Source organism: Rhipicephalus sanguineus, chromosome 3 (assembly GCF_013339695.2).
Source record: "Rhipicephalus sanguineus isolate Rsan-2018 chromosome 3, BIME_Rsan_1.4, whole genome shotgun sequence".
In the NCBI taxonomy this organism is placed as follows: Eukaryota; Metazoa; Arthropoda; class Arachnida; order Ixodida; family Ixodidae; genus Rhipicephalus; species Rhipicephalus sanguineus.
This window is the reverse complement of record NC_051178.1, coordinates 207705338-207721640: the sequence shown is the minus strand read 5'-3', so window position 1 is coordinate 207721640 and position 16303 is coordinate 207705338. Positions and strand designations below refer to the sequence as shown.

Below are 16303 nucleotides of genomic sequence, written 5' to 3'. Positions count from 1 at the left end.
ATGAGTTTGCTTAATTTGGCTCACTGCAACTGTACTTACCTATGCATATTGTTGTTTACAAAACCACCAGTATGTTTGCCAGCACACACTTGCTCTCACCTATGAACCTTTGCAAGCTAGGCGCCTTGGCAGACATCGCTTGGTGTTTAGCTAATTGAAACCACTTCAAAATGCATTATCGAGATTTGAAGATTACCCATAGGTGAACGCAGGTCAATGTCGGCGCACACCGGGTACTCATGAAGCTCAGCCAGACTTTAGAATGACAGTTGTGCTTCATGTGCTGTGGTGGTATTGCAGATGCCATGGGTTGTTGCCATGTGCCGGCACCATGCTCGTTTGAACTGGAAGTGTGTAAACACATTCAAAGAAAAACAGAAGAGACAGTGCTCAACGTCGTGACGCACACTGACGTAGCTTACTGCCCCCTCATCATTCCCCTTCCACTGCTGCATAGTTTCCAGCGTAATCACAGGGACATAAAGGAAGAGAAAGTGCTTGAAGCCTGCCACAGATCCCTGTAACTCTACTTACTACTAACAGATTTGAAAAACTTTTGCAGAAAACGGTTCGTGAGGATATAAACTCCTACAGTGAGGTCATTCGATGATTACTTGAAAAGATGTTGCAGGGCCCCTTTAAGCTGGACTTGTTTGTAAATATTTTCCATATGTGACGCGTGACATAGGTCGGCTCATATTTTTGAACACTCCCTCTCTGGGTCACGGACAAAGATCAGTAGTCATTAAGACAATAACAGGTGTGGTGCTGCTTGGTAAATTACGCAAATCACACCATAAAAAAATATGGCTGTAAATAATAATGGCAAAAGCAATTGCATTCCTTGTGTAAACAAAAAGTACCAATCCAGACAACAAGCAATTTTACCTGTGACACTAAAAAGTACCCACAAAGTGACATCTGTAGGTCGTAATGCAGAAAAAAAAAGAAAAAGAAAAAGGCTAAACAGCTTTGCTTTTCAAACTTTAAAATTGAGAGAAAGCATACGTCACTTTAAAGAGCAAACAGAAAATCCCACACCATTTGTACCAATGGAGAGAGACCAAGCATGTATATGCCTACAGTATTTCTGATCACAAATTCCAACAGACACTGCATCCTTGGGAAATCTCAGCTTTTCAATTACCTTATTACCACACTTAAGGAGAACGAGAAGAAAGCCTCGATTTTTTAGTTGGTGTGTTGACGTGCAGTTGAGTCTGATATCTTGACAAAGATGAGTTTCCGTCGTCGGAACACTGGGAAAGCACTGGGGCTTTCCCTCTTCTCCCTCTCCTTTTATCTGAAGTCTTCGTCCTCAGATACTTCTCCAGACTCATGAAAGTGCAACACTGTTGCATCACCAATACCGCATGCACTTTTCCAAACTGGGATTCTACGTTAGAGCAGAGCCTAAGAGGCTAGACCATTTTCCACGGCCATGCCCTCCTCGTAACACTACAAGCAATACATGCTACATGCGTGAACTCCTGACACGTATGCAGCACTGCCAGGCATTGCCCTGCCTTACGACTTGCTGTTCATGTCAGAAGGAAGAGGGAAGCGATACTTGCGGTACTTGAAGTCCACCACGCGCATGTTGTGAATGGTCTGCAAGTGTGTCTTCAAGTTGCCCGGCCAGTTGAAAAGCTTACCACAAACATCACACTGAAATCGGCGGTTGAAGGGCTTGTGCATCAGCATGTGGCGCCGCATGCTGTGCTTGGTTGAGTACGTCTTCAGGCAGATAGGGCACGTGTTGTCGGCCCGAGCCGCCGCCAGGAGTGCCGAGCCCTCGGCTGAGGAAGGCGATTGCAGCTGCTGGAGGTACGAGTTGTACTTGCTGAGAAAGTCGTCCACACTTGACATCTGATCATTGGCTCCGCCACTGCCACCACCTGGGGTTTGTTGGAGGGGAACAGGAAAAGAAGGAAGAAAGGAAGCACGAAGAAGCAATTTAGTTGCATCACTCCCAAAACTAACAAAAGCAAGACTACTTGGAAGAGCTTTTTAGAAAAACCAACTGGTGCACAAAAAAGCTCTGTCTACCAGCTATTAACATCCTATATGCTTATAAGCAATCAAAGTCCTCTTTACAAAAAAAAAAGCCAAAGAGAGTTGATGAAATTCTGTCATTCTTTTTCTTTTTGACTTCCTCACAGTTTAACATTCCCATGGCCATCCTGTGCTCCCCAAAATGTGTAGACCAGTTGAAAGACAAAAATTTCTCCTGTATGAGCTAATTACTACACCTACTTCAGTCCCTGTTATTGACACTAATCACATGCAGAAAATGCACCAAACACAGCTTTTTTTCCTCTTAACTTTGCATGAACAGCACACATGTGGTTAGATTAATGGAATAAAGCTGACCTTGCATTGACACCTTAATGCTAACCAACAACAACAACAACAACAACGACAATGACAATAACAAAACAATGCTCCAGCTAAGAAAGTTTCAAAGCTACTACAGTTTTGTTTCAAGGGGCCATAAGGGGACACACAAAAGCAAGTAACACTGCTTCTCACAACAAGCAAGACAACACGATGAGAGATGTCACTGAGCAATATTAAAGAAAAAGGAGAAAGGTTGGCATAAAAACCTAATTAATTCAGACTGTTTAATAATAAATGTACCTAAAAGCACAAGAAAGAAAATAACTTCCCTGTCATTGGCAATAATTTTTTGCAGTGCATATTACACACATACACTAATGAAGAAGACATGAAGGCAGCACGAGCACTAGCTGTTTATAATTTGCGCTGCACAAATGATTGCCAGTTCCAGCAAACAACTAGCTAGCATTACTGCTTTGAATTGTCCTGCATTTGCAAATTTCCCCAAGGCCACAACCCACACAAATTCACTTACAATACCACCCACACTATTTGTTAAACCTGCTTTAATTTTGCTATTTATTAACACATACAGCACAAGCTTTAGCTATTTTCTTTTTCTCAAACTTTCTGCCTGCAAACACATTTCTCTTTGTATACCTTAAGAAAAAGGGCTTTTGTCACTGAAAAACACAGCAATACAAAAGCATATAAATCAGACCAATTTTCCACAAAACATCATGACTTTCATAAAGCTAGATGTGATATCATAATGATAAAGCTGCACCTTAAGATATAATTATGATGTGTGCCCACAACAAATGAAATGACAATCTCATTATGACCATTACGACACATTGAGACCTACTGCAGCTAATGAAAGAACACTCGCGCAGACATAAATCGAGCAATTCCTTTACAAAAGTGCACAAAGAAGTGAATCTCGCACAATATCTGCAAATATTACAACAAAATGTACTACACATTACGTCAAATGGCAGACATTAGAAAGAGAGAAAGAAGGATGAAATAGCACACTGCTCAAGGGTAAATTATATTCTGTCCATGACTTTCGGAGGGAGAAAGGCAATGGAGCTTGGTTACGTGCTGCTGCAAAAAAAAAGATAAAATACCATTAGTTTTACAAGACAGAAGATACTCAATGAGTACATGCACAATATGAAAAAGTGGGCTCACCTCAGTAATGAAAGAAGCAAGTCATGAAATACAAGATTTTAAACAGAAACAAAGCAGTTAAACATGCACAGACTAGACGGCAAACACCTCTCGACTTATTGTGTTAATTTACTCCATTTAAAGGTATTCTAAATTTATAAGCAGCAAATAAACTGTTTTAAATGTTAGCCATTCTGCCCCTATAAAACATCGACAGCAATATTTCTAGCAAAATGGGCAAGCTTAAGAAATCACTGTGCATTCAAACCACATACGAAATTTCTAGAAAACTTTTTTACAACCTGGTAGCCATAGATCAAGACTTCATAATACCAAGAACCAGAGGTGTCAAAGTTATAGTTGGTCACTCGTGGCACAATCTACCTGTGCTTGTTCAGCTTTCATGGCACAAGTAAAATTGAATCAATTTACCCAATCTTTAAATGAAAAGGTAAATCCAAAACATGTATCAAGATAAACATTAATCATGCCTGTGAGTGAGCAATACTCCCATTTCTTTAGGCATGCTATATGATGAAAAGAGACATTTTCATGCCAGCCATGGTTGGTTCTAGCTCCTCAAGCTCAGTGTTACTAAAATGTCCATCAAGTAAATTAATAATTGGCTGCTGGAACAGCGCACCAACAGTGGCTTAGCCTGGCAACACTTCAACGGCCTTAATTATTCGTTGGCTAGCACAAACCTACTTATCAAGAGCACATTTTTACATTAGAGCCTACCGAGCCTCAGTGCTCAGTGAAAATGAATGATAAACTTACTTGTCACATGTGCCAACATATTCAAATAGCACGGTGACAACAAACTTGTAACCATTTGTGATGCTCAGTGGTAAGAGAGACTTTTAGGGCTATTTTGCTGAGGTCTACAGCAGCAGTTATTAAATTGAACATGGCCCACAAGAATGTGAACGTGGCCCACACCAGCAGTTATTAAATCGGTAATCACTCCCCATCTTCGTATTATGAAAGACAGTACAGACATCGAAATGGCTTAGGTAAATGAAGCTGGGGAGGGTGGGATGCACTTGTGGGAGCAAGCTGCATTCTTTCACGGTATCCACAACAGAGACCCATTGTAGGAAACTTTGTTAAATATAAAGCCGTTGTTGTTCTACATGTATTTACTACACCGAAGAAAGAAAAGGATAACACAGAACGTCAGAGATGGACAGGTTATGCTAGCAACGTGATATAAACAAGTCCGAGCTACAAAAAATTATGAGTCAAAACATTGGTACAGGCACTCATTGTTTATTGCGTAAAGCAGAAGTGTGAGCTACATTGTGCAAGTAAGCGCAGCAGTAAATGCATCTGAAGAAAATGTTGATGCATGTAGTTCTGCTGCAAAAATGGTGTCATGGGACTTTGAAGAAAGATGGCAAAAGATCCTTAGTAAAATGATAGCGAGAATAACATCATCGGTCATTTTTTTACAAATGGCTACCAGCAGCAAAGACATGCAAAGGCATTGATGAAACACAAATAAACACTGCATTAAACAGTATGGCAAACCGCGGCCACAGTACGCGAAAATTTGAAGTGCAGCCTCGCTCTGCTCAATTTTTATATGCAGAGGTCCGGAGAATCAGGAGTTGCAGTTTGTCAAAACCCTATAAACTTTACTCGAGGTGTGAAATAACAGCACTCACAAGAGCAAAATCACATGAACAGTATAAGAACATTACTCGTACAATGACATGACAGGGCAGTCCTGTCTGAACTTCTTTAAGTGAATTCCCTTTCTCTTTCTCATTGCGTTCTGACAAACTTTGATATGCGATAAAACACATTCACTGAAATTAATACATTTTGTGACCTTAGAATTTGGCACAACACACCGGTAATCCTTTCGGGCTAGGAGCGTGAAGTCACCGATATTTTTTTAGGCAGCATGCCAATAGTTAGAGGCCTACACTCTACCAGACTAGCATGTTTAACGTCAAAATACTAATAATTTATCAGTAAGACTTCAAATAATTATGGTGTACAGAAGGCTCCCTAGTTGGCATTTAATGATAGAGCCATGTCAGGTGTATGCCAGCACCGACTGATCACATTGTGTAATAACAGCACTCTCAGACAGAAAAATATTGGTACATATAGAAAAATAAAACAACATGTAGGGCTGCCAAAAAGTCTGCCAACAGCTGTTACACAACTTGACAGCTGCTTAAAAAGGTGAATCTAATTGATGAAGGGTTTTTGCAGTAGTGCTGAGATTTGTAGATTTCATAGGTTGCGTGATCATTCCCATGTCAAACCTTCTCGGGAAACCTCGTTCGCATGCATCTTAGCTTTCCAGTGTGTTTTAATGATTACGTAAAATGAGCATAAATCTATGGGACTTCATTTTAAATGAGGAAAACACTGCATACAAACAGGCTAACCACAATATTAATGAGAACTAACAGACATTGTGTCTAATATATTGTGTCTAACATATTGTGTAATATATTGTGTCTAAACATTGTGTCTAACAAAGAAAAACGAGCCCTTAAAAGCCATCTTGTTTCCTTCATTAACAGGTAAACAGAAAGATATGGGCAAGATATATCCACCTGAACAAGCGAGACTGCACTACAAACATTTGCAATGCACATCAGATGCTCAGCGTCAAAATGTGCATGCTTGTATCACATTTCATTAGCAAATTCCACTACTGCATTTCATACATCAAAATACACAAAGCAAAAAGAACAACATGTGTATAAAACAGTGCTATAGTCCCAATGTCAGCCAAACTTGCACAGATATGCAGTTAGTGAACAGAGCAAGCACTGTGCAAGCCAAGCTACTTGAAATTCTCTGCGACTACACTGGTTGACATCTAAGAGTTCTGAACTTTGACAGCAGGTCGAAAAGGCATACAGCTTTATTAAAAATAGTGTGGCTCTAAAGCAACTGTGTAAAGTGTGCATATATTTTCATGCTTCGGAAATGTATCTCCTTTCCTACTGCCTTCTGTGTAAGTGCCAAGATCTTTTCATTTTTCTCCTGTTGCCACACTACACAATTCCAGCTCAATATTTTTCTCTTTTTTTGCATGTCTTGCGCAAGCTACCTCTAAACAGAGAAAACTCTTCCTTTTAGATCATTTCTGTTACTGCTCTGAGAGTTGAAGTTGAAACGAAATAAAAAAAAAAATAGATATATAGCAACGGAAACAATAAAACAGTTACTGAGCAATGTAACAAATAAACGTCACTAGCTAAGCCTTTCATCTACAAAATTTCTTACAAAACTGTGCTCACATAGTAAACTTCCCTGCAGTATACTTATATTGATGCAAAGTAACATACAAATTTATATAGCTATATGGTGAGGTGCATCAAAAGTTCGAAGACTCTATGAATTCATAAAGATGTCATGCAAGACAACTATAATTAGACTTAATAAATTTCCTTTGATAACTGCAACACAAACCCTTATAAGCATGGAAGGTCACTGACGGGGTTGAAGAAATATAATTATGGAATTTAGTCAATGTCTCAAAGCATGAATGGGCTCAATGGGTTCAGGGTTGCCAGGTCAAAAAAGACAAAAAATTGCCAGAAAATTGGAAAAACTAGTAAAAAAAGTAGCCAACATGAGCTAAGGGCAGTAAAAGTAGCCAAAAGTAGCCAGGTGTGTATGAAAAGAACGCTGTCGTCTTTATTTAAATGACTCAGTGCAACAGCCTTCTAGCAAAAATTAAAATATGTACAGCGTGAATCCTTCAAAATCAGTATTGCTGACAGTGAAGCTCAAATTGTCTTAAGCAATCCTTTTGTGCAGGATGACGAAGGTTCTAGCGCTATTTCAAAAATGGCACTCTCTTCACGGGTCTTTTGTGATTTCTTTTTTGTGATTTCTTTTTTTGTGATTTCTTTTTTTGTGATTTCTTTTTAAAAAGGAACTAGAAGTGACAGCCTCTAGAGATAATAAAAATGGGTACAGCAAGAGTGCGCTCAAAATAAGAGTTGGTTCAATTGAAGTATAAATTGCAGTCACTTTTGCAATCATTTCTCGTGCGATGACGAAGTCCGAGCAGTTAATATTGCTGAGTTGCAGTCCATACGTAACCTCCAAAAATGACATGCAGTTCTTTGGATATCCTATTTCTCATGTCCATGAGTGCAGAGCGCCTAGCTGGATGCCAAACGCTTTTCACTGTCCTGTACGTTTCCCATTACGGTTTAGGGTCATGTTCAGCAATAGGTGGTCTGCAAGAGGAGGCCCCATGCGACAGTCCCCCTCAGTCCCAGCCACATATCCAAGAGCATTTTTAATTTCATGCAATTTAAGTGCCAAATTCAAATTTGGGAGCTGGAAACGCCTTGGCCACTATGTTTTGGCACCACATATTTGAATGACAGCGGCAGCAGCATCACCAGATATCGATCACTTGGCTCCTAATCGAGGAACAAGAAAGTAGCCAAAAAAGTAGCTAAGACTTTTTTTCTGCCGCCACCGGCCTAAAAAAGTAGCCAAATTGGTGCAAAGTAGCCAAACCTGGCAACCCTGAATGGGCTTGACACTCAAATTTATGTGCAATGAATAGGTTCTTCAGGCCACACTGCACAGTATTTCTACGATGGCAATGTTATTTTTACAGCAATTCGAGGATATGGTAGAAATATGGCACAGCAAGTTCCATGAGTGTTTTCATGCACGACGGTTGTGTAGACAGATATTCACAAATTTGTGAGCATCAAATTGCTTCATAATAAAATATCTGAGTCCAGGAGTGTAATATTGTTTTGTTTATGTCTGCTTGGCTTGTACATGTCTGATAGCCTATCATTGTAACATCGCCTGCTGTAATGAATTGCTGAAAAGGCACGACCTTCTAGGTTATTTTTTTGAGTCAGTTTATGAAGGGTTTGCATTTATGAAACATTTAGCCAACCTCATAAAATTCGCCTAAATTTTTTTGCATCATAAAAGAATTTATTTCTTTTGTGCGACAGGATGCTCTGATTATGTGCACTCCTTCAAATGTTCAACATTCTTCTCATTATACTTGCATCATGGATTTGCAGTTCTCCCCGGCAATATAAGACTGTGGGGGAAGTAACTGATAGGACTCAGGAGAGTTGTTCCTATAAATGTTTATAACCTCCTCAGATCCATCAAAATCCAAGCTAAATAATACTTTTTAAAGTGAGGTCCTACTGACAAATTGCCTTTTACGAATCTGGAAAGAAGCACTTTCTTGGTCAGGTGGCACATGAACGTGCTTAAAGGTGCATCTCCGTGCATGTGTACAAAAAGTCCATTTCTCCCGCCTGTCAAAACAAAAGGGCGGTTTCTTTGCCTAAACACATAGATAAGAGGTTTGTGTGGCAATTTGTAGCCTCCACTTTTTATCTCGGACTGCCACGTTATCTCGTGACATTTGAAATGTACAAGCCATTTATTTTTTGCCATTGGTGCAAAGGAATGACAAACAAAATATCATTATTCCCAAGACTGCTGCCATCAAAGTGATTAAACGAATGACATATAGTGCCACCTACAGCTTGCTGTATGTTACACCACAGTAGTTTAACCTTTCCTCACATTAACTTCAGAAGCATGAAAGCCAATGTCTGCAAGAATGGACGACGATGTCTAAGGAGGATGAGGCCATTTCTGTTCCAATGTCATTATTGGACAAATCAGTAATGGTGAGAGAAAACTGTTTACAGTGACTTATGTGCAGAAAGAGTTGTTTAAACAAAAACAATTACACTGATCTAACAGAAAATGCCAGATAGTATGAAAAATTGAACTAAACATCATTTTGCTACAGCTATTTGTAAACATTTGATGCACCACACCTAATTATTTGCTAATTAGACTAAATGTACATGTCCATAAAACCAACGAGTTTCACCGAAAGGTTCTAACATACGCTGACAAAAAATATCAGCATCTACGACCCTCATAACCCAGTCCCAACTCCCAGACTTGTGCCCATGCACAGTTCAGAACACATTTCTTGCTACAGAATGCCCTTGAAACACTCAACTCTAGGTCTATGCAACACACTAACACACCAATACATGACTACCATGGTGGCCTACGAGCTATAGCTCACCTATCAAGACAAGAAACACGGAAAAACCACTCCAAGCACGTAAATCACATCTATATGTCACTAGGTGACAAAAACTTTTTCAGGAGGCTAAGCCTCGGCACAGCGGACATCAAACGGCAACCAGTAAAAGCCTTGCTCTGCAAGAGAAGTAAAGGAAGTGGACCTTCTAGGAAGGTTCCACACTTGTACATACACGCAACTGCTGCAGGCACTCAGTGCAGACACAGGTGCTGGCTGTGCTAAACAACCTATTCCTGATGCTTGTGCTGAAACGAGGCGTAATGGTGAACGCTTCTGAATGAATGAGCGCAACAGCAGCATATGTTGTGCATTGCTTGATAATGTTGCATTGAGCAACCACTATTTCAGAAGGATGAGGTATGCACAGCCCCCACTTCATGTGCATTAGAATGCAAAGTGGAAGATGCTTTTGCAGCTGTCTCTGCACTAAGAGCACTGCAGACATATATTGCAAACTCCAAACAGGAGACGGATCTTCGAGTCAGACAGCTGGACCATAGATATAGATAACGTGTATCCCTCAAACATGCCTTCCCTTCACACAGCGGTGCAAAAATTCACCTTGTGCATGGTATGCAGGATACTTCTGCAATGACTAACATTGAAGTGAGATGTTCAAGCCAGACAGGCCAATCAATAAATATGGACTAGATAATGCACCTTATACAAGTATGCTTCAAAGACCTCAGTCAATGACCGCAAAGACTTCCAGGCAAAAAACTGCAACCACTGCTATTTTCATTCAAATGTTGTGCTCCGTCTTGTGCATACACACATCTATAGACCAAACATATGATCTAAGCAGCAGCAGTAGTCAACACCAACTAACAATTTCACCCCTCTTTAAGCCATGCATGCATGCTAATGTAGGCAGTTATTTTTATGAGCTGTAAAGACAATGTAAAAGATATCTGAGCACAGGGACAGTGGGTGCCCATTAAACAACTCACAAGGGTCATCAGAGTAAACTGTAAAATATGAAACAAAATTAAGCAATCATTACTGACCTTCATTCTGGACTGAAACAAAGCAAAGAGATGCAGCAATCTACAGTCTCGCACATCGAGCTAAAACTGTACTGATGCCACTTACACGAGGACACTACACGCACAGTCAAAGGGACCAACAACAACCAAGAATTGCAGCGAAATGCTGCTCATGATTTAAGTAGCCCTGTAATTTTAAATAGGCACAGAAAGTAGCAAAGAATGGCATATTGTGCCAACTGGCGATGTCTTTATGCTGTCCAATGGAGGCACTCGGGTTACTGCATGTAGTCAGCTGTTATTCAGCGTGCCACACTTAATGTTTAAAATTGCAGCCTTAGTATTATGCAGGCATTTATGCTTCATTCTAAATGCCATTAGAAGTTCCAAAAGGTTCATGTTGAGAAACAGCACTACCTTCAATGCCAGAAAGTAGAACAAACCCATGGTAGGCTATAGTATGTGGCGGCATCAGTCATTGCACAGCTGTACCAATAAGCACTGCTGTGCATGCACGAACTTGTTAAGTAAGTACCTCGAATTCTGCAGTACACAATTCAACACCTGGGAAACATAAAGCACAGGAACATCAGCTTGATAAACAAAATATTACTTTCTCACAACACACCTAGGGCCACGCTTGCCAGGGCCATGCTTGCATCTGCTTCCCACCAACGGTGGCATATAATCACTACCACGCTCACCTATCACTGTTTTCAGCATGTTTCCAGCATACCACTTCAACCTCACAGCAGACTGAAAAATTCCAATCAAAAAGTTACACGATATTTTCTGCACCACCAGTAACATGACTGAGCACACCAACCAGTAAACTTACAGTTGCACAAAAGGAGATGGGTGCCATAAGAACTGGTTGTCAGACCCTTTAATTATGAAACTTTGTACAACGTTTTATTAGATGTTCTTATGGCAAGTCTAGTGAGCTGTGCCTCCCACTAACTTTTGGGTCATATCCAGCAAGCAGCCATAGCCAAGCGGCCCCACCCATAATGTTCCACATCCTTCTTCTTATGGCAAGACTAGGTGAATGACATGGCAGTGTGGAAGATAGCTTATAGAACTAAGACCTGTTTAACATTCCTGGGACAGAGAAAATCAATGCCAAAGCTAACATACCTAAATTATTTCAGTGCATCATAATAGCACAAACACTGAGTGTTTCATCCCCAAGTGCTTTATGTTTTGAGTGAGCAAATATTTCACTCTGTTCCTATCGCTCTTCCAGCATAAGTGCAGTTTGCAGCTGTTTACCTTCCTCTAATGTAACACGAACATATTATGGCCACATGCTACCATGGAAAGCTAGCATGCTGAATTGGGCTCTATTACACCTGCAGCCTCAAATGTCATAGTAGGCCAAAACTGATAATAATATCTGGGGTTTAACGTCCCAAAACCAAGATATGATTATCAGAGACGCCGTAGTGGAGGGCTCCGGAAATTTCGACCACCTGGGGTTCTTTAACGTGCACCTAAATCTAAGTACACGGGCCTCAAACATTTTCGCCTCCATCGAAAATGCAGCCGCCGCGGCCGGGATTTGATCCCGCGACCTTCGGGTCAGCAGTCGAGCGCCATAACCACTAGACCACCGTGGCGGGGCTAGGCCAAAACTGATGTTTGGAATGGTGCCTACCAGACTTTAAGATGCAATCTTCAGCACTTATTTTTCAACACCACCGTGCAAAAATTAAAAAAAAAACTGTAAATGCCTATTAGCTAAAAAACAAACATGTAGTTGGGCTTACATTAATGAGCAAATTTCTGCTCGTCCTATCTACCTTTTCAGAGCAGAAAACAACACTGCTGCTATCACTTCACAATGTCTTTCTTTTGGTGCACTTTTGTGCAGGCATGCTCCTTATGCCTGTGGTAACCGTGAATGGCAAGCACCATGAACCTATCTACATATAGGAGTTGATTTCATCACCAGCAACGGCAATCTCATACTAGCTGAAAGTTTTGAAGTACCTTTTGCCAAGCAATGCTTTTGTGGGTGGCCGAGTGAAACACAGATAATTCTAAGAAATGTGGTGTGCCAAGAACCACATTATTTTACGAGGATTCTGTCCTCCAAAGAAATACAACAAAGTAAAGTAGCAGTCTCAGCAGGGCCTGACACAAAACAGAGAGCTCTCATCACAGTGAAGAGGGTGCGATAACCTCACATTTGAGAAAGACATCTGCCCAGTTCTTGCAAATTGCACACCTTTCAATTCAGTATAATGAGAGAAAGGTTGCAAGGATGTGGCAAGGAGAATATTTCACCAATGCCTCTCATTTGTCATGCATTAAATATATTTTTGTTGAAATGCATTCACGAAATGGTACCCTTTTAGCATTACATTCCAAACCTTTCATTTAAAAATGCTGCAGAGCCCTTTTATACAGCACTTTGAGGAGAACGAGAAATGCACATAATCGTAAAAACACAAATGGGCAAGATGACTATGAAGCTCAGGTCATGTGCAGGTTCTGCTGCCCTGCTTATTTACTACAAGTAAAATGAACAGTGCAAAAGGACTCAATTTTGCTTTCTAGTAACTGCTTAGTGTACATGATGCTTAGACAAAGGCTTTTCTAAGCCCTTCAATTCCCAAGTTCTTACCTAAATAGGTGTGCTCATATTTCCTTTTTATATTATTAATCCATCAAATTATTGTACTTTATCCCCAGGTTCCGACATTTACAATATATATGCAATATTATTCCAACATTAACCTGAAATATTAATAAAATACATGCGCTCTGAAGGACCTTCCCTTTGTACATTAAAGTTCAAGTTGTGTGAACAGTTGGTAAGGACAGGAATTTACAGCATTCAAGAATTTGCTCAGGTGCAGAGACACAAATGCAAGACTGATTTGGCAAACGTGGACACCTCTGGCAAGGAAAGCAGAAAACGCTGTGGCCTCGGTAAATATAGCTCCTCTTTGGCAATTTTCTAGCAAACAGCCGAGACAACAACAGCTCAGGCTCGGTAGTTAAAGTGTCAAATACATTAGCACTGCAACATCAACACAGAAATGCTGAACTGACTGGTTATATTACATCGAAATCAGAATATTTGTCCCAAAATGCCCACACAGGGCTCCACAATTTACTATGCATACTTCAATGTTAAGGATGCACAGCACAATAAGGAAGGCAAGAAAACGGACCTTTCCAAGTGTATGCTGGGAGCTCTTCCATTATGATAGCAGACTGAAAATTTACGTAGTACTCACAAGCGGTAAAACACGTGAAATAGAAAATTATAAATAAGTGAGAGTATTCATAGTATAAGAGCGGCACAGAGTGGCATGTTCAGTATGCCACAAACTGTACCGTCTAAGCTTCATCCCTGTTTAAGCGACACTTAGGAGAAAAATGATTTTTCTCATGCAGCAGTAAATTGCCCTTTTACATTGCCAAAAGCACCACTCTAGCAGCGAAAAGATTTATGGTAAGCGAGAAATCGCATGAAAAGAAAATAGGTGGTAATGCCACCTGAATGTTTCCACACCAACTAGCAGTGATGTCACAGATTTTGACAAAGTCTACAAGCGCCTACATAGTTATTAATTCTTAAAACTGAAGTACACTGTCCTCTGATGGGGCCAGAGACTTAACATACGAAGTTTCAGGAAATTCTGTGGCACCAATGTGGCCAAAAATGAAAAAAAAAATACATTGAAATCCAATAAGTCCCGCTGACGTTCTTGTGCGGAGAATCAGGCCTGAAATTTAAAAATAAAACTTTGACTTTCATTTTTTCTTCTAATAATAAACCTATGATGTTGAAATTAACGACAGCAGAGTCTTAAAGGAGTACTGACATGAATTTTAAAATTTTTCGGGTTGTTGCTCTAAATGAAAGCACGGGTGTCGAGAACCCTAAAAAGAGTGTCGTGGTGCCTGGGGATGCATTGCATATATTTTTAATACCGCTTCTTTCAACCAGCAGTTTCGGTTTCAGTTTCGAGAGGGCGGCTTCATAGTGACGTGTCAAGTCTGCCCGTGACGTCACGGGCAGACTGCAACCCACGAAATATGCACCTGCTGTCCTTTGCTGTCAGTCGAACGTGGTTCATGATGAGTGAACTGTCGTCCAGTGCCTCCGGCATCGATTTCTGTGATTTAGGCTGCATGCAGAACCCAGACTTCGCAAACCAAGTGAGCTGACTTGAAACGTCATAGGGCTCTCCATGCGGTGAAGCTGCCTTGCAGATGCTGGGAGATGAAAACTTTAAAATCAAGCTTTAATATTTATACGTGTTTCCTGGATGCGGTGTGGGGAGAGCGTTAACACTACATGCCAAGGAAACCAAAAACGTCCGTTTTGCTGCACTTCAAAATCGTGTCAGTACTCCTTTAATAGAATAAGTTACCCATATAAGCTGATTCATTTGTTTCACTCTAGCGTCCCTTTAGACATTGAAATGTCCACAATTAGCAATAAAATGCCCTTTGAATATTCAGCTAGCCAAAAATACCTTTTAACACAATAATGAAATAAATAATGTGCTTCATGACTGCTACAGCACGAACTCCCTGCCAACTTCACTGAAACTGAGAGAAATAACAATAACAAACATTTACCAAGACAGCTGTAATGCACATGTATATGTAAAGGTAATTTTACATCACTTCGCTACACCACAGTTTTCTGAAAAGTGTATTCAATAATAAATTATTTATAAAAGTTACTCTCTCAAAACTGTATCCACAGTTACATAACTGTGTGTGACTTCGAACACAAAAAAGCTTCAGGTTGTATAGCGCAGTGGGAATGAACACAAAATGATGCACCTGTTATTCTGGTTATTCATTGCAGTGTTAATTTCCAAATGGATTAGTGCCAAACATCGACTTCAGACATACAAGAGTAATATGCACACATCAGTGACTGTCATTGCATAAAGCCTCCTTTGTTCCTCAATTTTACTTACCAAAAATTATTATGGCATTGTTATTATGATGAGAATTATCTTGTGGTGCTTTGATGCATATAGCCTTACAAGCAATGAAACTGAATGTTTATGCGTGCATGCTCAACAACACATTCAAGCTCAAAAAAATAGAACAGCAAATTTCCTTCCAATTTCCATTAGTCTGGAGCAAAGCTCCATAGAGACGACTAACTTTGTTCAGAACCTCTAGAAATCTGGCATTAAATGAGCAGGGAAAATAGAATAAGCATGGTACATGATGTGAACATTTCTAGGCTGGAGTTCCAGAGTGCTTCAAGTGGTGAGCACGATTGAAGGAATAGGTCCCGAGTTGCTCCTTTGAGTGGTAAATGGAGCTGTGTTCTTTGCATATTATATCTTCTTTAGCATGTATATCTAGATTTATTATTCTATGGCTCTATACTTTGTCAGATATGGATTATATTGCAATTTTTCATAGCCTCATCACTATTGAAAAGACTCATACCAAATTGTGCACATTTTCCAATACCAGAAAGCTAGCAAAAATCTTAGTTTAGCCTGAACGCCCAGTATAAAGCAACCACTAGTGCTATGCTAACAAAAAACCACGATACTGTTACAAGTTCAGATGGAGCTTTGTATGTATAGCATGTGTGCAAAAGAAACCTCTATTCCTCAGCACACCTTTTTGCAATTTTTGTGCAAGTGGCAGCATTTATCCCATGGTACATGGGTCAGTTCAACCAGCAGGCTACCTTCGTATC

At 40.2% G+C, this 16303-nt stretch overlaps 1 protein-coding gene across 1 annotated transcript in view; it reads right to left on the bottom strand.

The window, feature by feature from the left end:
• Positions 1 to 1527: 1527 nt before the first annotated feature.
• LOC119386272 (zinc finger protein 595) overlaps positions 1528 to 16303 on the bottom strand; it is a 74586-nt gene continuing 59810 nt past the window's right edge. The window contains exon 4 of the mRNA XM_037653600.2: positions 1528 to 1898. Within this exon, the coding sequence (XP_037509528.2) occupies positions 1528 to 1898 (371 nt within the window). The remainder of the gene's footprint in view (positions 1899 to 16303) is intronic.